The sequence below is a fragment of the Galleria mellonella genome, unplaced genomic scaffold (assembly GCF_026898425.1).
Source record: "Galleria mellonella isolate WM207_F2 unplaced genomic scaffold, CSIRO_AGI_GalMel_v1 utg158, whole genome shotgun sequence".
NCBI lineage: Eukaryota > Metazoa > Arthropoda > Insecta > Lepidoptera > Pyralidae > Galleria > Galleria mellonella.
In genome coordinates, this window is record NW_026442003.1 from 310,198 (window position 1) to 332,438 (window position 22,241).

A 22,241-nucleotide genomic window follows, 5' to 3' on the forward strand; every position below is an offset into this window, starting at 1 on the left:
GGAGGTTCTTAACACATATTATTAAAAACGATTATGTATCCTTTATAAACGCATCGGCAAATAGACTAATAAAAAACTAAAACAGACTTTATCACAACTATGCTTAAAGTATATTGTCAAATGCTAACGCCGCTGTATAAGTGCTTAGGCTGGCCATATTCACGGATTCTGTATTCGCGGCATATTTACGGAACATGTACTCCGCAAATAAAGAGCTTTAACTGTATTTATGTTTTTTTTTTATACAAGTGAAAATGGCAAACAAGCTGACGGTCCACCTGATGGAAAGTGGTAACCGACGCCTATAGACATGAGCAGTACCTTGGACATAACAGAGTATACTGTTTCGCCCATGATACCCCCCATGCGTTGCCATTCCTGAGGACTCGGGTGTTATTCCTCTGTACCCGGTAAATTCACGCCATATCCAAACCTTCAATTCAAAACACAGCCATGCTAACACAACTGCTTCACGGTTGAAACACGAATGGGATAGAGGTACCTAAGCAATCGACTTTTGTACAAAGTCTCCCTCTGGTAAGGTGCAATAAAAAGTTAAATGTATAAATAAATGAAGATCCTGACTTAAGGCTGTGTAAGGTACCACCACGGGAGCCAACAAATTTGAAAATAAATAAAAAACATAGATTATAAGCTATAACTATATTAATTTACAAAAACCTATGACACGACTTTCTTCTGTGGCAACCCTAGCAATTTCCTAACCGCCTCTCCGTATTTCTCCACAGTTCCCTCACTTTCCCCATCATTCATGTAACTCGACACTGCAACTTTATATTCTTCTCCATTTGGTATTTGGGAGACATCATAATTACTGTATTCCTCGTCACTTAACTCCTTGCTTTGGTTTTGGGTTTTCAAATACCAGTTCACGAGGCTCCGTTTCGAGGGGTTCTTATCCCAATTGTAATACTCCATGTCTTCCTCCATCTTCTCTCGTTCCCACTCCTCAAAGTTCCATGATTCGTGATAGCACGCTGTGAGCAAATAATTTACGTAGTCCTGGTTCTGTTTCCTGATTGGGCAGCGGTCGGCTGTTATGGTAACCAAGTCAGTTTCCGGATCGTACCGTTCACCGACTAACCTTATGAACTTATCACGAGCATGTTGATCCAGTTTTAACGTTGAGAGTTTAACTCTTAAGGTCACGATGCGAGCCAACGGGTTCCTTATTGATGGGCTAGCGTGACAGTAGTCCGAGGTTATAATTTCCACCGGATAGTGATTCTCAATTGCTTCCTCCGAGTTTAGCAGCTTCGGCCATTCAGTGCAGAACTGTTTTATGGCCTCACATTGAGCTTTTATCACAGGTGGTGTGAGGTGGAGGAAGTTGGGTATTTTCATAAGTTCCGCATTTGCTTTCTTACCGGGTGGTGCTTGGCCTTTCGGGACGTAGCCCTGACGGAGTGGCAGAGGGACAGACGATGGATGGAACGTCTTCGGGCCAGGCCAGACATTGCCCCAATTCTGAAATTTCAATAGGCTTCTATTAGACTTATTATTAATATAAATAGATAGATAATCTTTATTGTTTCCTTCAAAAGATTTCAGTAGTAAACTTATTATATATACAAACGATTACAAGAAATGATCACAATGAGAAAACAATGGGCGACCTTATCACCAAAAGTGAAGTGAAGAGATCACTTTTAGTGATACTTCCAGGCAACCTTTGGATGGAGAGACGTAGTCATAAACAGTTTGATCTGAGGTACGATGAAAATTCTGAAATTTTAATTTTTTTTATATACGACTTAGAATGGCAAACAAGCTGACGGCCCACCAGATGGAAAGTGGTAACCGTCGCCTATAGACATGAGCAGTATCATGGACATAACAGAGTATACTGTTTCGCTCATGATACCCCCCAAGCATTGCCATTCCTGAGGACTCAGGTGTTATTCCTCTGTACCCAGTAAATTCACGCCATATCCCACCCTTCAAACCGAAACACAGCCATGCAAACACAACTGCTTCATGGTTGAAACACGAATGGGACAGAGGTACCCAATATATATCCCTACTTTCTATTAAATATATATCTACTTAAATACACATATAAATATATACCCACCAATATATATGTATACACATAAAGCACAGTTATAAAATCGTTAGATACATAAAGATATAAATATGCTAACCAAACAAGGGGTTTGGCTGCATGGTCCCAGCATAGAATAGGCCACCCCTTCCTTTCCCGTGGGTGTCGTAAGAGCCAACTAAAGTAGGGCAAGGGATGGGCAGCAGCATCCCTCTTAAATATCTCTAAAGCCTGACTACAGTTGCCAATCCGCCTGCTAAACGTGGCAACTACTACAAATTCCCTCAAGTGGGAGGCTTATGATCAGCAGTGAACAGGTAAAGGCTGATATGATGAACCAAACAAGCAAATTACAATGATAACAGCTTGCTTAAATAAATATAGCATTTTTCTATAGATGAAAATGCCATTTGGAGAGAATGGATGAAAGAAGGATTAGGAAAGAGATTTATCAAGCACAAAGGAATAAAGATGTCAGTAGGAGCTGCCTTAGATGGACGTATGTCAACTAAATAGGCGACGTGCTGAAGAAGGGCCAAATTCCTAAGTACCCGGTGAGTGTGTATGAAAAGATTGATTAATGTAGAAGTGAAAGGGGTTTGTTTGAATCGAAGCATTTGTTATTCCATTGTTTCTGCCTACCCCAATAGGAGACAGGCATGACAGATATATGTATGAAAATGATTTTGTAACCTCGTCTACACTATTGGTATCACCTATGAGGAATGATACAGATATAGATCATTTATTTATAATTTAAAACATTGTAAGTCCAGTTTCAATTAATTATGTCATTCCCATTGCAAGCTTGTTATATTTTATTCTAATTTCGAGAACATATCACTTTCTACATAATAATAATAAGGTTTAAAAGTAATATTAATTTATAACAATAATATTCAGGTCATTGCAAACTTTTTTTTTTTTTTATACCACTGAGGTGGCATACAAGCATACGGCCCACCTGGTGTAAGTGGTCAGTTATGTTTTATTTTATTTATTTATTTACACATACACTAAACAAACCTTTAATTTAAATCATATCATTAGTTAAATACAATCGCTCTTTAAGAAAAATAGTATAAATTATACATGTTACATATAACAAAACAACATTACAAATGAAGATTACACAATTATATAATAACATTACTATTTTACTTTTAATTCAGAATAAAAAGAAAAACATATAAAAAACAAAATGAATGTAGCAGTGTTTGTGCAAAGGACCTAACTCAGCATATGTCACAGTTTCAAATCTGAAGCTACGACACTGATTTTCAATAGGCCCTAAATACGTAACTATGTTATGTACGTAGTCTATGAACGTCCGCAATACCAGTGGTATTACACATGCATTGCTAACCCTGAAGATATCTCTAAACGCCTTTTGAAGAACCCCATGCTGTGGGCTCTTGGGAAAATTGTTATTACATTAAAAAATTCCGCATTGCAGATTATTTATATTTTAAGAATTCTTTTTAAGATTATAGAATTAAAAAATTAAAATTATAGAAGCCTTTCTCAACCAAACCAGTCTTTCAGTTTCTTTCTAAATGAATTTAGACTGCTTGCAGCAGTTACATAGTCAGGTAATTTAATATAACTGGGCCCATAAGTGATAGAAAGGTGATGATGAAGTCAGGAATTTTAAATAATTTTATAAATCACTTAATATCATGCACTAAGTGCTCAATAAATGTAATAATTATAAACAAAATACATTTTTAATTAGCTATTTATAATTGGAATGGTAATTAATATAATTAATTTTTTATGCAAAATTGTAAGACAAACAAGCTGACGGCCCACCTGACGGAAAGTGGTCACCGTCGCCTATAGACACGAGCAGTCCATACAGAAATTAATATTAGTATAAAATCGTACATACTTGATCTGTAGGCATCCTGTCGGCCCTATCAGGTTGTACATCAGCCCTCCTATTTACTCTTCTCTGCTGCCTCTGCCTTTTCTTCAAAATATCAAGAACTCGAAATTCTTCCTCTTCTTCACCTTTATTTATCGCCATATCCGCACTGGTGGAGTTGTAACGCCATATCTTATTACTGAAGGCGACATTCAAGCCGCCTGACTTGTAATATTTGATAAAAATACTCATTTTTTATATTTAATTACACATAAAAACAATGTTATACATAAACCATTTTTAGGTTAGGTATCAAGAAAAAGGAAAACTTGTTTCAGATGAAAATGACGTGAATGAAATATAAAAATGAATGAATGATTGAATGAAACAATTCAGAAATAAGAAAGCTTACGAAGACGTCAATAAAAACTGACAGCGATTATTGTTCGTTTAGTAGATTAATTTATGTAACTTAGAATGGCAATCAAGATAATTGCTCATTTTATGGAAAATGCTAACCGTTACCTATAGACATGATCGACATTATGATTATTATAAAACATGGTATTAGACTCATATGCTTGCCACCTAATACCATATTCTATTGCTTCAAATTGAAACATAGATATGTAAGCTCAACAGCACACTTGAGTTTTCGTTGGGAAGGCAAACACGAGGGGTAGAGAGTTACTCAAGATGATTTTTATACAAAGTCTCCCTCTAAGAACTCAAGCTTATTGCAATTTAATAGATTTTTTTTTTATATCTTAATCTCTATCCAAAACCAAACAGCGCTATTAGCGATCAAGTGGCAATAGTTGGAACTAATTCATTAAAAGGATCGCGTGAACTACCTACAAGTGTCAAGTTCGTACGTCATTGAACGTTATAATCCGGTTAAATGAAAAAGTCGATTTTGCTTTACTAGAAATACATCAAGAAGTATCAATATTTCGACAGTGTTGATGTGTTAGAAAGAGAGGAGACATAGTTTCCTTTTTCGGTGCAGTAGTATTTATTTTGTAATCATTTCCATTATGTCTTAAATTTCTCCCTCGTTGCTTACCTACATAGTTATAAATAATCGCTTCCAGTTTGTACTTGAATCATGAATGAAACTTATTCAAAGTTTTGAGTGCTTATGTGATGCTATTAAATTAAATAGGACATGTCGGAGAAAGGTATTCGGAGATCTAGGAAGTCGAAGTTGGTGCCGCGAGACTGCACGGAGGTCGAAGATGAAAATATACTACAAATGGAGGTAGGTTTGACCACCATCTTGACATTTTGTTACAATACTACAAGTACCTTCATGTAATTTTAAGAATCACTTTTCTTGGTGTATATTATATCTTTGATATAAATTAGTAAGTTAAACTTCAATCTACTTATAAATAAAGTTAATATTCTTTTATAGTGCATGTTTTGTTTTAAAATGCACGTGTCAAAGTTTATTTTTAAGAGACTACCTACATGGTATTTATCTATTGTTTGGGTATTTATTGAAAGATTACGCCGGAAAATAATTGAAAGATATATTATTTATATGTCGATAGTGTTTTCATGAAATAACACTTATTTAAAATTAGGTTAAGTACATAGTTTATAACTACCTACCTACTTTTATTTACCTTGAACTCTTGTAGATATTTGTATGGTTAGAAATTTGAATTTGCTGATTTTTTTTAATTAATATAGTAAATTCTAAGAGTACCCACTATTTCATTATCTACATCTATTTCAAATTGTGCTTTTATTTTTAACCAACTTTAAAAATAGATGACTCCTAATTAAAATTATTTTCTGTATATGTATTGTCTAGGTAATATCTATAATATCGCCAATGGTGAATCGATATTAATGATTATTTTCACATATTATTATTACATTATAATTTATAATAATATTTTTTTGTAAAAGATATGAGTTTTGTTGTCAAAGTCGAACTAACATAGAAAAAATTAACAGTTTCATGTAGTCTCTATTTTTACTGTTACACCGAGTTTTTAAGATACCCTCAAGATGAATAGGTCTTTTCATGATACAATGAGAAGCTAGCAGCCCATCTAATGGAAAATGGTAACTGCCACCTATAAATATAAACAGCACCACAGACATTACAGAATATGCTGTAACATCCATGGTACCCCTCATGTGTTACCATTCCTGGGGACTCTGCCCCCATACTCTTTAATTTCAATCCTTCGAACAAAAAGTTTTCCGCTTTCCTGAGATCAGTTGGCCCATTGTGATCAATTGAACAAGAATTAACCACTATGATTTCCAGGGGGAACTGCGTGGAAATCTACCTGATAGAGTGTATCGCAAGCAATGAGGCAATATTTAAATCTCGTTACTAACAATCCCTTTTCCGCCATCTCAAAGATTGACTAGTAGAGTATGCTACTACAATTCAGTCTGCGTTTTGTATCATATTTTCATTGGGCAATAAAGTATAAGGGGGGGGAGAAGGGATTGTTAGTAATGGAGATTAGCAATCCCATTGCTAGCAGTATACACTATTAAGTCCACCACTATATACTTCCACCTGGAAGATTGTGATTGATTTATTATTGAATTCATTACAATGCGTCAATGACCTGCTTCATCATCATCTATCATTCCTCAGTGGTGCCCCGCTAGTGTATGCCAATAGCGTAGGTGGGATAACGGTACCATTATCATTGTAAAAAAAAAAAAATAAAGTTATTGAAATAAATAAAAATATGTAGAATAAATATTAGAACATTTGTTCAAGGTCTCCCACTGACCATATTTTGACCTTTTTTAAAATTTCTTTTGTTCATACTTATAACAAGTAGCCAAACTATTTCTATGGTGTTTTTAATGGTTGAGAATGGGATGGTAAGCCTACCTGTGCTATCAGTGTGCACTGGAAGGGCACCAGGGCACACTGATAGATGAGAATGAATGCAGGTCGGCCATTGTTTTGTCAACAAGAAAAATATAATTAAATACCCATTGTAGAGCATTGTAAAGAGTAATTGCTATTGTTAAGAACTATGTCTCCATACCCTATAATTTCACTGCCAAATACTGCCATGCTCTTCGCACCGAAACAGAGCCATGCAAGTTAACATACAAAGTCTCCCGCTGGCCTTTTTTGTAATACTGACATCTTCTTAATTTTTTTTTTCAGATTATAGCAAAAAAATTACCGAAACTATTACCAAAATTAGATGAATCATCACCACAGAAGTTTCATTCTGATGATCCTCTAGAAACTATTGTGAGGAGTGAGCCGCGTAGTTTCAGTATTAATATTGAAGTTGAAGAATTTGATGAAAATGAGATTATTATTGATGCTGTCAGTGATGAAACTAATGATACAAATGTTCAAAATGAAAACAACGATGATATTGATACAATAAAAAAAGAAATAATACTTGAAAATAAAATAAATGAAAAGCTAAAGAAGACGCTCGAAAACAATGTTTCACTTGACAAATTACTAGACAAATCTGTACATAGCTTGTTGAAAACAAATAATAATAATGACAATCAAGATTTATCAGATATTTCTATGTACAAAGTATTCACTTTATCGCCAAAAGATATCGAGATATTGTCACGTAATGACACATCTGTAAAAAGTAAAAAGTTTAATACATATGCTGTTGTAAGTAAAAGTAACAAAAGTAGTACCAAATCTCGTACTAATAATGTTTCTCAAACACCAAAATCTTCTACGTCATCTGTAACTGTAGATTTAATTAATCAACCACCATCAATAGATGAGGAAGGATTGTTCAGAGAAGCTATGGCAGTTAAGGATAAAACATCGAACCCAGCAGATCGGAAGCTAGCTGTAGAACTAGTAAATTCATGGGGTCGTGTTTTGTATACGCCTAATAAAGAGTGTAAACAAGAGACATTACTGCAAGATGCTTTAAACAAATGGAGAATATGGAATTGCCTCTCCAAATTCAGAGAAGTGCCACTAACATACAAATGCTATGTGTGCAAAGTGGCTTACTGGCGATTGACCCCGTTTCGAGAGCATATAATTAAGCACAAGAACATAAAGTTAGGTTTTGAGAGTATCTTCCAGGAATGTCACATAAAGGCTTACTATGTAGAGAGTCATACGATCAAGAATTTCCCCATTGACTCTAACTGCTGGAGGTGCAACAAAAGTTTTGAAGAACACCCTACATTGGGAGACACCTACAAAGAGTACAATTGTCGCTTTTGTCAAGAACGCTACTACACATGTACGACGTTGACCATACACGAGGGTCTCTGCGAATATCTGAATAAGAAAAACGATGAGGACATATCCAATATTGAACTGTATAAATGTACAATATGCTCGATGGTCCTCTGTAATGAAACATATTTGTACAACCACTCGACATTGTTCCATGGGGTATGGTCTGATCTACCTATATCTTCGGCTACAAAAACCTGTACACTTTGCAATGAGAGATATGTGACATATCTTATGCATGTATGCCCAAATAAACACTCGTGCATTTCCTGTCCGCATTGCTGCAGACGTTTCTCATCCAAGTTGGTGTTGAATGTGCACCTCGAAATGACAGAGAGTGATTATCATTGTTCTATATGTAACCTGCGATTGGATAAAAAGTGTATGGAGCCATTGCATTTAATAGAACACAGCGAGGAATTCATGATGGTGTACAGATGCATCATGTGTGCAGAAAACAAGGTTTTCCTCGACACAGCCGATTTGAAAGAACACAAGCTGACACATCATAAACAAAAGTTTGACTCCAGGAGAATCTACTATGATATTGTAAGTAATTTAACTTATTATGCTACGTAACTGTATATATACTTCTTAAATATTAGAGAATGGACATCACCTAGACCACCTACTAGTAATACTTTAAACATTGAAAATAGTAAATTCAATTCCTATTTGGTCTGTCCATCTTCTATTCATATCACCACCCACAATATTCATGTTACCATCCATGACTACAATCATCAATAAATCAATACAATCATCTTTCATGACATCTATGTCACCACTCATGTCTTCTATATAATCATCCATGATATATATGTCAACATTTATAGGGTCCATGTCACCACCCATGATTACCACGTTACCACCCATGATTTCCACTTTACCACCCATGATTTCCATGTTACCACCCATGATTACCACATTACCACCTATGATTTCCATGTTACCACCTATGATTTCCATGTTACCACCCATGATTACCACGTTACCACCCATGATTTCCACTTTATCACCCATGATTTCCATGTTACCACCCATGACTACCACGTTACCACCTATGATTTCCATGTTACCACCCATGACTACCATGTTACCACCTATGATTTCCATGTTATCACCCATGATTTCCACTTTACCACCCATGATTTCCATGTTACCACCCATGACTACCACGTTACCACCTATGATTTCTATGTTACCACTCATGACTATCACGTTACCACCTATGTTTTCCATGTTACCACCCATGATTTCCACTTTACCACCCATGATTTCCATGTTACCACCCATGATTTCCATTTTACCACCCATGATTTCCATGTTACCACCCATGACTACCACGTTACCACCTATGATTTCCATGTTACTACCCATGACTACCACGTTACCACTTATGATTTCCATGTTACCACCCATGATTACCACGTTACCACCCATGACTACCACGTTACCACCTATGATTTCCATGTTACCACCCATGATTTCCACTTTACCACCCATGATTTCCACTTTACCACCCATGATTTCCACTTTACCACCCATGATTTCCACTTTACCACCCATGATTTCCACTTTACCACCCATGATTTCCATGTTACCACCCATGACTTCCATGTTACCACCTATGATTTCCATGTTACCACCCATGACTTCCATGTTACCACCTATGATATCCTTGTCACCACCCATGATTTCCATGTCACCACCCATAACATTCTTGTCAACACGCATGCTATCATGTCATGAATTACTGATATCTAATGCATGTATTATTATTTTTTATTATTATTTTTTATTATTATTTTTTATTATTATTTTTTATTATTATTTTATTGTTACCTGGTATAGAATAGGCCGCCACTTCCTTTCCCATGGGTATAGTAAATATTACTGAGAAGTGGTACAAAAGGCGGCCTTATCGCTATTCTACGACATCAAATGTATAATTGTATTTATGTTTATGCAAATAAATGATTTATTGATTGGCTAGCGGCCCGTCCCGGCGTCGCACGGGTGGACATTTTTACATATTAAAAAGTGGCCATTAAGGCTGCACACGCGACGGAAGCTTAAAAATGGAGTAATTTCAGTTTTCAGTTTTCCCAACATTTCCCTTCACTGCTCTGCTCCTATTGATCGTAGCGTGATGAAAAGTATACTATAACCTGCCCGGGAGTATGAAGAATAATTGTACCAAGTTTCGTTAAAATCCGTCGAGTAGTTTTTGTTTCTATAACGAACATACATACAGAGAGACAGACAAAAATTTTACTGATTACATTTTTGGCATCAGTATGGGTCACTAATCACCGCCTGATAGTTATTTTGTAAATATATTTCATGTACAGAATTGACCTCTACAGATTCATTATAAGTATAGATTAATTAATAAATATGTTTCCTTTACAGATGTTGGTCCCAAAAAAAGGAATACAAAAAATATTTAAAGAAACAAGTGAAACCAAACAGGGTGCTGAGGTCGAGAATTTAAAAAGTAAGTAATTTACAAAGATATTTTTTGTCTATGCAAATATTAATGACGAACTAGCTGACTTGTTGTCTATAGACACGAACAGCACAGTGACATCGCAGTATACACTGTGACGCCTGTCATGTGTTGCAATTTCTGATTGCTATAATTGTCTAATTGTTTATTAATGTATTCTGAGATTACAATCTGTTAATTTCACTGCTGAACATAAGCTTTCCCTATAAGGAGAGTTTTGCCAGTAGTTGCCATGTTTGGCAGGCGGATTGACAACCGCAGTTAGAATTGTAGAGATATTAAATTATCGTACGGCTCGCCATCGACAGGGAGTTCACCCTTATACCTTACAGCCTAAATGGTCGCGTACTGCGCGGTTTAAGAGATGTTTCCTCCCACGAACACTCAGGTTATGGAATGAGCTCCCTGCCGAGGTTTTCCCAAGAGACTACAGCATGGGGTTCTTCAAAAGGGGGGTAAAGAGGTTTCTTCAGGGTCTGCAACGCGCGCGTAATAGCTCTGCTATTGCAGGCGTTCATAGGCTACGGTAACCGCTTACCATCAGGTGGGCCGTATGCTTGTTTGCCAACTCAGTGGTATAAAAAAAAATTAAGAAGGATGCTGCTGTCCATCCCTCTACTATTAAGTTCTCTTAGTCGCTTCTTACTCCCATGGGAAAGGAAGGGGTGGCCTATTCTATGCCGGGACCACACGGTCAAAAGATGTAATGTATTACATTAATTAATTGCCCTCTACGTTAATTAACCCTGTTAGGGTATTGCAAATATATATAACTTTATTTTGTATGCAAAGTGTTTTTTTTTATGCAACTTAGAATGGCAAACAAGCTGACAGCCCACTTGATGGAAAGTGGTAACCGTCGCCTATAGACATGAGCAGTACCATGCACATAACAGAGTATACTGTTTCGCCCATGATACCCCCCATGCGTTGCCATTCCTGAGGACTCAGGTGTTATTCCTCTGTACCCTGTAAATTCACGCCATACCCCCCCCCCACCCCCACCCTTCAAAAATATATATTAGTCACATATTTAAGCTTTAAAATTATTAAAATATTCAGTAACTGAGTAAAAACATTTTTTTATTAGCCACCATTTTAGTTTCTTTTTGCCAAATTACACATATACTAATTAATTATATATTTATATAGTTAATTACATAATATAGTGAAGATAAAATTTGATTCTGTAAAAATTTCAAAACAAAAAGTACATAAAACAAGAATTTGTTTTTAATTAAAATCCACTCTTCGTTTCGCCTTGTAGAACAGAAAAACTCTTGGCAAAGTATATTCTTTCCCTTGAGTAATATTTTTTTGTATAATAATAATTTATTTTCTCGAAATGTGGTACAAAGGTCTTAAATGGTAACTGAGCTACACATTTCGCCTTATCTAAAGGCATGCAAATTTTGTCTTAGCACATGTTAGTTAGTTTTAATGGCTAACATTTTAAAGTAAAAATTTATCAATTACGTATGTCCAAATAATTATTCTAAATACATATTAATTGTTACAATTAGTTAATTATTGTATGTATTTTTCTAATTGAACTGTCAAATCTTAAAATCGTTAAACTAAATTTCTAATGTAAGTAGTATATTCATTTATTTTAACATATATTATATAAGTAGGTAGGTATTGTATGTATTTATAGTGTATGTGTTTATGTAATATTTTATTATATATTTTAATATTTTATTTAGCTGCATATTTGTTTATGTATTAATAGTTGTAGCACTTCAGCTGCCCGCTAACAAAATGCTTTCTCACTGTACTGGGTTGACTGGAAGAGATCTCTGTCAGAGATAAGTCCACCCTTGCTCACAATATTTATAAATACATTATTTTATATGTAACTTTTAACTCTTTCCAATTAGAAATTATTTTATTTTTGTGATTCAAATTGATAATAATAATACTGTAATTAATTTGCAGAAGAAATTAAATATTCAAGCAGCGATAACAATACACAAGCACTAAATAAAGAATTGGAAGCTGTACTCAAAGTGGATTGTAAAAGTATTAAAAAATATGTCCATAAAGTATATACAAAAGTATCAGAATACAATGATGTCGTAAACACAAATGATATAGACACAAATAATGATAATAAATTAAAAAATAAAACTCTAGAATTGAATGATTCTAGAATTGAAAATTTTGCCAAAGTGAAGATCAAGGAAGAAGCTGTTGACACTGAGGAGAATACATGTTTAGAATCAGATGATTATCTCACGAATGTATTTAAAGTGTCCGACGAGATCAAAATGGGTGGAAGCATTAAAATAGAAGTGAAACAAGAACCAGAAGATGAAGAGATTTATACAGATGATATAATCATTTTAAACAACAGTGACATTGCAGAAGACAAAGGTACAGTGCAAGAATTAGACGCAATTGGGACTAAGAAAAATCTGTACAAATGCAAGCATTGTTCTTACCAAGCGTCATACGATACGTACAAGGAACATATAAGTAAATGTACAAAGAATTCGAAACGGTCCAAAGTGTATAACTGCAGCAAATGCACCAAGAGTTTTGTATCGTTGAAAAGATATGTAATGCATTTGTGCGAGGAGCATAATGTTGGTGAATTGACTTGTGCTGTGTGTAATCATCGGGCGAATAATTACACTATGCTGATGACACATTTTAGTTATCACATTAGGCGGTTGATGGTCAAAGTGAAAACCTTAAATCAAGATAAGTATTGTACGGCCAACAGTGATTTTCAGTGTAAGAAGTGTAAGGACATAGTTACAGCGGACAACCTGTTCGTGCATTGGGAGTCACACTTCAAGATACGTGCGCCGGACAAGGTGCAGGCGAGCGACAACGCGGAGTCTTCGACGTCGTCCGGAGAGCCGGCTCAATTTTTAAACGGCTCGTTGGATGCTGCGACGCGGGAGAATCTTTTAACAGGTACGTTTTTGTTTACTTATCGGCCCTTGTTTGCGACTTTGTTCCTATGTCTGGGATATCCCTTTCAGATCTGAACGATACGGGCGTGAGTTGTAACTTTAAAAAATTCTAAAACCGCGCGCAATTAATTTTTACTCACGAAGCTGAAATAACATGATAGTGAGATTCTAAACTAGCCAATAAGAAATCATTTTAGCGGTTAGGTGGTGCAGTAGTCTCGTGCGTGCCGGCAAGATGGCTTGGCTCCAAAACACGAAGATATATTTAATCTGAAAGAAAAAATATCTTGAGTCTGAAAGGGATATTTTGAAAAAAATCCCCTTATAGAGTAGTATACCAAATTTTATAGTCATTGGTTGAGTCATAGAAGCGGTAAGACGTAGGTAAAGAAGTTATTATGGTTAAAATCACGGTTAAAATCACAATGAGGACTTTCAACTACTTTCGAAAGGAAGGTTTTCGATTCGGTTTCATTTTATTTTTGTTGGTATGGGGTAATCCCATAACTCCATCAGTTATAAATTGATTTTTTTTTATCTAAAAGTATATATTTTGTTCCATAGAATTTTTATAATAAAAGGTTCAGTCATCTGGGTTTAAAATTTTTTTTTATACAACTTAGAATGGCAAACAAGCTGACGGCCCACCTGATGGAAAGTGGTAACCGTCGCCTATAGAACATGATACCCCCTTTTGCCATTCCTGAGGACTCAGGTGTTATTCCTCCGTACCCAGTAAATTCACGCCATATCCCACTCTTTAAACCGAAACACAGCCATGCGAACACGACTGCTTCACGGTAGAAACACGAATGGGACAGAGGCACCCAAGAAATCGACTTTTGTACAAAGTCTCCCTCTTACATATCTTTTTATTATGATTATGCCACAATTGAAGACTTTAAGGGAGACTTTGTACATAAGTCGATTGCTTGGGTACCTCTGTCCCATTCGTGTTTCAACCGTGAAGCAGTTATGTTTGCATTGTTGTGTTTCGATTTGAAGGGTGGGATATGGCGTGAATTTACTGGGTACAGAGGAATAACACCTGAGTCCTCAGGAATGGCAACGTATGGGGTGGTATCATGGGCGAAACAGTATGCTCTGTTATGTGCATGGTACTGCTCATGTCTATAGGCGACGGTTACCACTTTCCATCAGGTGGGCCGTCAGCTTGTTTGCCATTCTAAGTTGTATAAAAAAAAAAATTGTTTTTTTTTCTTTTTTTTGTGAAATAAAATATATTATTATTTATTTTGTCCTCAGTTTTACAAATGGAAGTGCCCAACGCTTCTAACCGGATCAAGATAAAGACGTGCCCGTACTGCGAGCGCACTTTCGAGCGGTACTACGACTCGAAGCGGCACATCATCGAGCATCTGCTGTTGGACGCGTACGCGGGAATCATTGATAACAAGGGGCTCAAGTGCCAGATATGTTCGGACACGTTCGATAAGCGTGATTTGTGAGTATATTTTTTTATATACCATAGACATCCACACATATAAATGTGCGCGCGCGTACGCACACACACACTAACGCACGCTTGTACGCACGCACGCACGCATGCGTGCGTGTGCCTACCTGAGACACGCACGCATGCACACATACACACACGCGCACACGTACCCACGCATCACACATGCGCACAAGCGTACGTGCATCACACGCGCATTTACATGGAAATTTACACGCACCCACACTCACACGCGTAAATACACACCCTTACACGTGCGCACGCTCACACATCCGCACGCACGCACGCACGCACGTATGCACGCACTGTATGATTTATTTTACCTTTCCATGAATAGGCAGGGTTCAACAATATTTAAACAATTTGGATTCTTCTGTGAAGTTTGATTTAATTTTAGGCGGGATGATTAATTTTAACATTCTACATTGTAATGTATGAATAGTGGGGGGAAAGGGATTGTTTGTAATGGAGATTGAGAATCCCATTGCTAGCAATATACCCAGCTAGGTCGACCTCCTTGCGGTTCTCCCTGGAAACTTATCATGGTTAATTCCTGATGAATTCATCTGGGCTAACTGGCCTGTTTTCATCCTCATCTATCACCCTTCACTGGTGCTCCGCCAGCGTATCCCGTTAGTGCAGGCGGGGTTACCATACCATTTTCACCCATCAAAAAAAAAGCCACGATAGTTTTAAGGGGGAACCGCTTGGAGGTCAACCTGATAAGGTGTATTGGCAATGGGTCAGTTAGATCCCATTATTAACAATCCCTTTCCCCCCAAAACAGGTCGTGTTATCTCGCAATAAATTTAAATTTAATTCTTTATGTATTTATTTATTTATTGATATGACATTACAGATATAAACAGCACATGAGGGACCACGCATCCATGCCGGTTTACCTGTGCGAGCTGTGCAACAAGGCCTTCAGTGACTCGAGCAACTTTAGCAAGCACAAGAAGGTCCACAACTTGTCCGTCTACAAATGCGACATTTGCGACAAGAAGTTTCAGATGAAGATCTCCCTGTCCAAGCATATAAGCGATGTATGTTCACATAATTTTATTTTTATACAACTTAGAATGGCAAACAAGCTGACGGCCCACCTGATGGAAAGTGGTAACCGTCGCCTATAGACATGAGCAGAGCCATGGACATAACAGAGTATACTGTTTCGCCCATGATACCCCCCATGCGTTGCCATTCCTGAGGACTCAGGTGTTATTCCTCTGTACCCTGTAAATTCACGCCATATCCCACCCTTCAAACCGAAACACAGCCATGCAAACACAACTGCTTCACGGTTGAATAGGACAGAGGTACCCAAGCAATCGACTTTTGTACAAAGTCTCCCTCTGGTAAAACTGTACTGAAGTTTAACAAGTAAATAAATTTATTTCGTTAACAGACCCACAAAGATACCAAGCCGAATATATGTCAGTTTTGCAACAAAGTGTTCCACACCGACTCGAGCCTGAGAAAACATATAAGGCAACACGACAAAACACTGCTTAGATACCGCTGTCTGGCCTGCAACGAGAAGTTCAGCTCGCTGAAGGACAAGTGGGACCACATGTGGCAAGCGCACAAGCAGAGGACTCAAGCCGCCGACTGTCCCATCTGTGCCGAAGCTTTCAGAAAATATATAGATGTCAAGAAACATATAAGAGAGAAACACGGTCTGGACCCGTCCTATGTGAAGGTGCTGAACAGGTTCCCCTCGGCCAAAGTGGAAGGGTCACAGCCTTTGAGGGAGAAGATTAGAATGACGAAGGAACGTATATCGCTGTTAAGATACAATAATACGGTTTCGAAGTGAAATCAGAATGCTGGGTTTGTTTTAAATGATGATACCTTATGTATGACTGCGCATGCGTGGAGGGGGGGGGGGGTTGGTTAGTAATGGGGTACAGTGGTAATAGAGTTGTCTGGAAGAGATTGCTTAGCTGTAAGTTCGCCTTTTGTATCACTTCTCATTTATATATATTTTTTATATTTATTTTACTTGATGCAATAATGTGTAAAATAAATATAACGGGCCCATTCCTAGCTATATACCCTGTCAGGTCGACCTCCACGTGGTCTTCCCTGGGAACCATCGTGCTGAAACCCAGGTGTATTCATCACGATGGGTTTTTTTTTAATGAGTGAAAATTGAGTGATAACTCTGCCTGCGCTATCGTTAGTGTTACCATGGGCGGGGTTTTTTTTATGGGTGATAATGGAATGGTAACCCCACCCGCGCTAACGATATACACCGGCGGGGCACCAGTGAAGGATGATAGGTGAGGATGGAGCAGGTCAGTTAGCACATCGTGACGAATTCAACAAGAATAGTTCACTATGGTTTTCAGGGGGAACCACGTGGAGGTCGACTTAATAGGGCATATTAGTAGCAATGGGGATGTCAAACTCCATTGTTAACAATCCCTTTCACCCCGCGTGGGCGGGGTTACAATACCCCAAGTGAGGGGGAAAGGGATTGTTAGTAATGGAGACTGAGAATCCCATTGCTAGCAATATACCCACAAACCAGGTCGACCTCCTCGCGGTTCTCCCTGGAAACTATCATGCTTAATTCCTGATGAATTCATCATGATGGGCTAACTGGCCTGTTTTCATTCTCATCTATCACCCTTCACTGGTGGCTCCGCCAGCGTATCCCGTTAGCGCAGGCGGGGTTACCATAACATTTTCACCCATCAAAAAACCCCAAGTGAGGGATATATATTTTTAATGGATGATAATTGAATGATAACACCGCCTACGCTAACGGATGAAAAGGCAGGTCAGTAAACCCATCGTGATGAATACACCTAGGTTTTAGCACGATACTATCCTGGTGGGATCACGTGGAGGTCGATCTGACAGGGTATATAGCTAGGAATCCAGGGCCAATTCTATTTATTTTACACTTTATTGCACCAAGTAAAAAGAAATAGGGTCCCTTAGTCTCCATTGCTAATAATTCCTCCCCCCTCAATGGGGGGGTATTTAGGTAAGGACGAAAGATCGGTTGAAGTTTTGTGATGGGTTTAACCAGAAACCACGATGGTTTCCAGGTGGAACTGTATGTATGTCCTGATAGGGTGTATTTCTAATAATGGGACCTCAAGTCCTCATTATAAACGATCATTTGAAACGTGGCCACCTTCCACCAGGTGGACTATCAGCTTTTACCATTCCAAGGTAAAAATTAAAAGAAATATATGCTTAACACCATTGAATGAAAATGGATTTTTTGTAAAATTGTATGTATGTATGTATGTGTTTTGTATTATTAATTGACTATTTTTTTTTCCTGTTATCTTTAAATTTCTAAGCGTTATTCTGTAAGGTGATAATAGTGTCTTCTTTTTTACTTGAACAATGAAATTGGTTGAGTTAGAAATAGTATGGGACGAATACAGAATTTGATATGCTCTGTATATATTAACACGATGCTAGTGAAAGTTGATATTTTAGTAGATTTGACGTTAAAAAAAAACTGTATTTTGTAAGATTTTTGAAGTAAAAGTCATAATTAATAATTGAAGACATGAATCGATCGTATATTATCATAGTTTTTCTATGAATGGATGGAGGTATTTGGATGTTTTTTTTTGTATGGATGATAATGGAATGGTAACCCCGCCTGTGCTAACGGTATACACTGGTAGGGCACCAGTGAAGGATGATAGGTGAGGATGAAAAGGCAGGTCAGTTAGCCCATCGTGGCGAATATACTTGGAATTCAGCACGATGGTTTCCAGGGGGAACCGCGTGGAGGTCGACCTGACAGGGTATATTGCTAGCAATGGGACTAGTAGGCAACATTACTAACAATCCCTTCCCCCCACAGGGTATATTTCTAGCAATGAGGAGTAACGTCCCCAATACTAACAATCCCCCCCCGCCCTTCTCGTAACGCAGTATTACCGATGTCTAAGATCCATGCATAATATAGCGAGAGTCTGAGAATTCGACGTATTTTTTTTTATGGGTGAAAATGGAACGGTAACCCCACCCGCGCTATCGGTGTACACCGGCGGGGCACCAGTGAAGGATGATAGATGAGGATGAAGCAGGTCAGTTAGCCCATCGTGACGAATTCAACGAGAATTGTTCACGATGGTTTCCAGGGGGAACCACGTAGAGGTTCGCAAAGGGACGAAATAACATGATAATAATAATAAAACGAAATAAGACGACATATAATCATAGCTATAATATCGTCACCTCTATGGTAAACTTACGAAACTGAAAAAGGTACATGTTACAGGGGAACGTTTTGAAACATTAGAATGCAAATAACTTTTGACAGAAGACTACTGTAAACGATCATGCTAACATTTTTAAAATCCGGTTTTTTATTGAATGTGCTTAATTAATTATTATTATATTACAAGTATCAGAAATAAATGCATATTCGTTACTTTGCACCTTCATACATGAGAGTTCCCAGGTATTGAGTTATACAACAGCAAATCTACGAAAGTGGCAGTTTCGTAAGTTGCCAAAGAAAATCATTTATTTTAATATCTGGCAAACTAACGAAAGTGCCACTTTCGTAAATATACCAAGGTATAAATCACGTGTTTTGGAGAGAACCTCAGTTTAAATAACAACGTTATAGCAATCATTCATGTAAAATAACTAAATTAGGATTGAAAAATTTATAAAATAATTATTGAAATTTTCAAATTAAAGTGTTTATTATAGAAAATACTATAAAAATATGCTAAATAAGTTTACTTTGGGTATATCACAAAAATATGGAGATTCGAGCTACTCGATTTCTCTAACCGTTAGAGATAGAAATTTGAAAATGAGCCACAATAAGTAGTATGACGCAGAATGTATATTTTTAAAGAAATGTCAAATTTGAAAAAACTGCAGATTCGTAAATTTGCCATAGAGGTGACGATATAATCATTATGGGGGGGGGGGGGTGATCTGTCTTCACCTTATAATTGTTTAGTGCCTAATCCAGGATGCGAGCGGCGCTTTCAGCTATACGCATACATGTTTGAGAATACATAATGGGGACAACTCTGAGACATATATAACCCTTTTAGTGCCGTTGATTTTTACTCATAACTACTTAAAAATACCAAAGAAATCTTTGTCGTGATGACGTTATTTAGCCTTGCCTCTAAAAGAAACTGTATCTCCTCCAAAAATCCTCCAATATTAATATTTTTTTTTACGGCAATCTAAACAGCGACTGATTTCACGAGCGGTATAACGCTCGTGGCACTTTTAGTTGCAAAGCGCACGAGCGAGATGGCGCTCGTCGGCACTCAAAGGGTTAATAAAAATAAATTACATTCATAATCACCATGTCAGCCTTTAACTGTCCACTGCTGAACATAAGCCTCCCCCTTGGGGGGTTTTGCCAGTAGTTGCCACGCCTGGCAGGTGGATTGGTAGCTGCAGTTAGGTTTTGGAGATGTTTTAAAGAGGGATGCTGCTGTCCATCCCTTGTCCTCTCTTACGACACCTATGGGAAAAGAAGGAATGGCCTATTCTATGCCGGTATCACACGCCAATAATACTATACCTAATTTTAACCATGTTTCAATATACATTTGACAATTTTGTAAACAAACTGGTCTCTTATATTGTTTATTTAATCAAATTCAATTTTACATAATAATTTGTAATATAGTTTTTTTTTTATTAATTATGTAACTTTATGATATTATTTGTTTATTTTTTTTTGTGTTTAGTTTCATTGCTTTTTTTTAATATAATAGAGTGTAAAAAACCGTGTACGTATGACAGAGCGAGACAGCAACGTGCGGTGTCTTGTTCTATCTCATGCGTGCGCTTACGGAAACGTGTCTATCGATAGTTTCCATAGATTTGACGATCTCCATAGTATAGTTAGTTGAAGCACGTAGCTTTGCGTAATTAGGGTTCCTGGTTTGATGACCCAAAAAGGACCAATATAGGGATTGAACTTTTGTAATTTAGTTGGGGTATCAGTGTTCTGGTACCTATGTCTTTGGGAGGCCTACGTCCAGCAGTGGACAGGTAACGGCTGGTATGGTATGGCACAGTGTTCGCCTGTATCCTCACAACATATTGTATTCTAACTCGAGGAGCAGGCGATTGGTGCATTGTTTTGCACTTATTTACTTCCTATTTGGCTAAGAAGGCAGATTTGTCAAATCTGTACTGAGGCCATAGTTAAGGCAGGCCTCCTGGCCTCGCTAAGGCTCTAAGTATGTTTTTGTTATTTATGTACGATATAAAATAAGCATGACATTGTATTTGAAATGTTAAATGAAATTAATTTTGGTAAAATATACTATTTACTTTTGATACAGTTGGTTTGTTTTATTTATGTATGGAATGCAATGAAAGTGAGGAATGATAGGTGAGCATGAAAAGCCAGGTCAGTCACATCGTGATAAATATACCTGGAATACATCACGATGGTTTCCAGGGGGAACCACGTGGAGGTTGATCTGACAGGGTATATTATTGGCAACGGGTCTGGTAGTCTGCATTACTAACAATCCCTGTTGAGAAAGCAATCCATACCTTTCCTAATATGGCAACTTTATTAGTCTATTTTAATAATATAGTACATTACTGCAGCGGCCAGCAACGGGGGCATTGATGGACGAATGTGCAAATGTGGGCCGAGACGTAGACGAGGCATACATACGTGAGTCCATCAATGCCTAGTTGTGGCCAAGGCTTGTATAGTGCTTTTCTCAAACAATGCGCGGAAATCAAAAACAAAATTTTACTTTTTAAGTTCAATGACGAATAATGAACAATAATAATTTTTCACGCGCCATAATTTTCCGTTGTTTTTTTTTTTCAATAAATAGCTTTCTATTTGCAAGCCAGTTCGAAATTTAAATAAAACTTACTAGTTACCTCCTTGGTAGCTATGTTTCGAAGTAAAAGGTCATTCCATTTGTAAATTACAGGACAGATATGAGTTTACATAGTAATTTATCTGGCCGCAAAACACGACAGATATGGATTTTCATACAACTTTTGCCGGCCGCTGCCCGCATGTATCTGGCCAGTACGGCAAGTTTGATTTATCTCGAAGAAGATTGTCAAAATAATACTCACATTTCCAAGCATATTTGAGAAAAATATATAAATACTAAGAACGAGGAATTACATACAAGGAATGATAAATACTGTAAATCATATG

At 37.2% G+C, this 22,241-nt stretch overlaps 2 protein-coding genes across 2 annotated transcripts; one reads left to right on the top strand and one right to left on the bottom strand.

Annotated features, from left to right (window-relative positions):
• Nucleotides 1-648: 648 nt before the first annotated feature.
• Nucleotides 649-4,292, bottom strand: LOC113520905 (28S ribosomal protein S35, mitochondrial). Its single transcript, XM_026906322.3, has 2 exons — nucleotides 3,957-4,292; nucleotides 649-1,488 (listed from the first exon to the last, which is right to left on the bottom strand). The coding sequence occupies exons 1-2, from the start codon at nucleotides 4,182-4,184 to the stop codon at nucleotides 682-684; spliced, it is 1,035 nt and encodes a 344-aa protein (XP_026762123.1). The 5' UTR covers nucleotides 4,185-4,292; the 3' UTR covers nucleotides 649-681.
• A 556-nt stretch (nucleotides 4,293-4,848) lies between these two features.
• Nucleotides 4,849-21,389, top strand: LOC113513416 (zinc finger protein Xfin-like). Its single transcript, XM_052892480.1, has 7 exons — nucleotides 4,849-5,193; nucleotides 7,093-8,712; nucleotides 10,579-10,663; nucleotides 12,614-13,600; nucleotides 14,866-15,064; nucleotides 15,936-16,122; nucleotides 16,485-21,389. The coding sequence occupies exons 1-7, from the start codon at nucleotides 5,101-5,103 to the stop codon at nucleotides 16,893-16,895; spliced, it is 3,582 nt and encodes a 1,193-aa protein (XP_052748440.1). The 5' UTR covers nucleotides 4,849-5,100; the 3' UTR covers nucleotides 16,896-21,389.
• The last annotated feature ends 852 nt before the right edge of the window (nucleotides 21,390-22,241 follow it).

Coding starts and splice junctions, on each gene's coding strand:
- LOC113520905 (XM_026906322.3), bottom strand. CDS start 4,184: ATGAGTATTTTTATCAAATATTACAAGTCAGGCGGCTTGAATGTCGCC. Junction 1,489..3,956: donor ACAGGATGCCTACAGATCAA/GTATGTACGATT, acceptor TTGAAATTTCAG/AATTGGGGCAATGTCTGGCC.
- LOC113513416 (XM_052892480.1), top strand. CDS start 5,101: ATGTCGGAGAAAGGTATTCGGAGATCTAGGAAGTCGAAGTTGGTGCCG. Junction 13,601..14,865: donor GCGGGAGAATCTTTTAACAG/GTACGTTTTTGT, acceptor TTTTGTCCTCAG/TTTTACAAATGGAAGTGCCC. Junction 15,065..15,935: donor ACGTTCGATAAGCGTGATTT/GTGAGTATATTT, acceptor ATGACATTACAG/ATATAAACAGCACATGAGGG.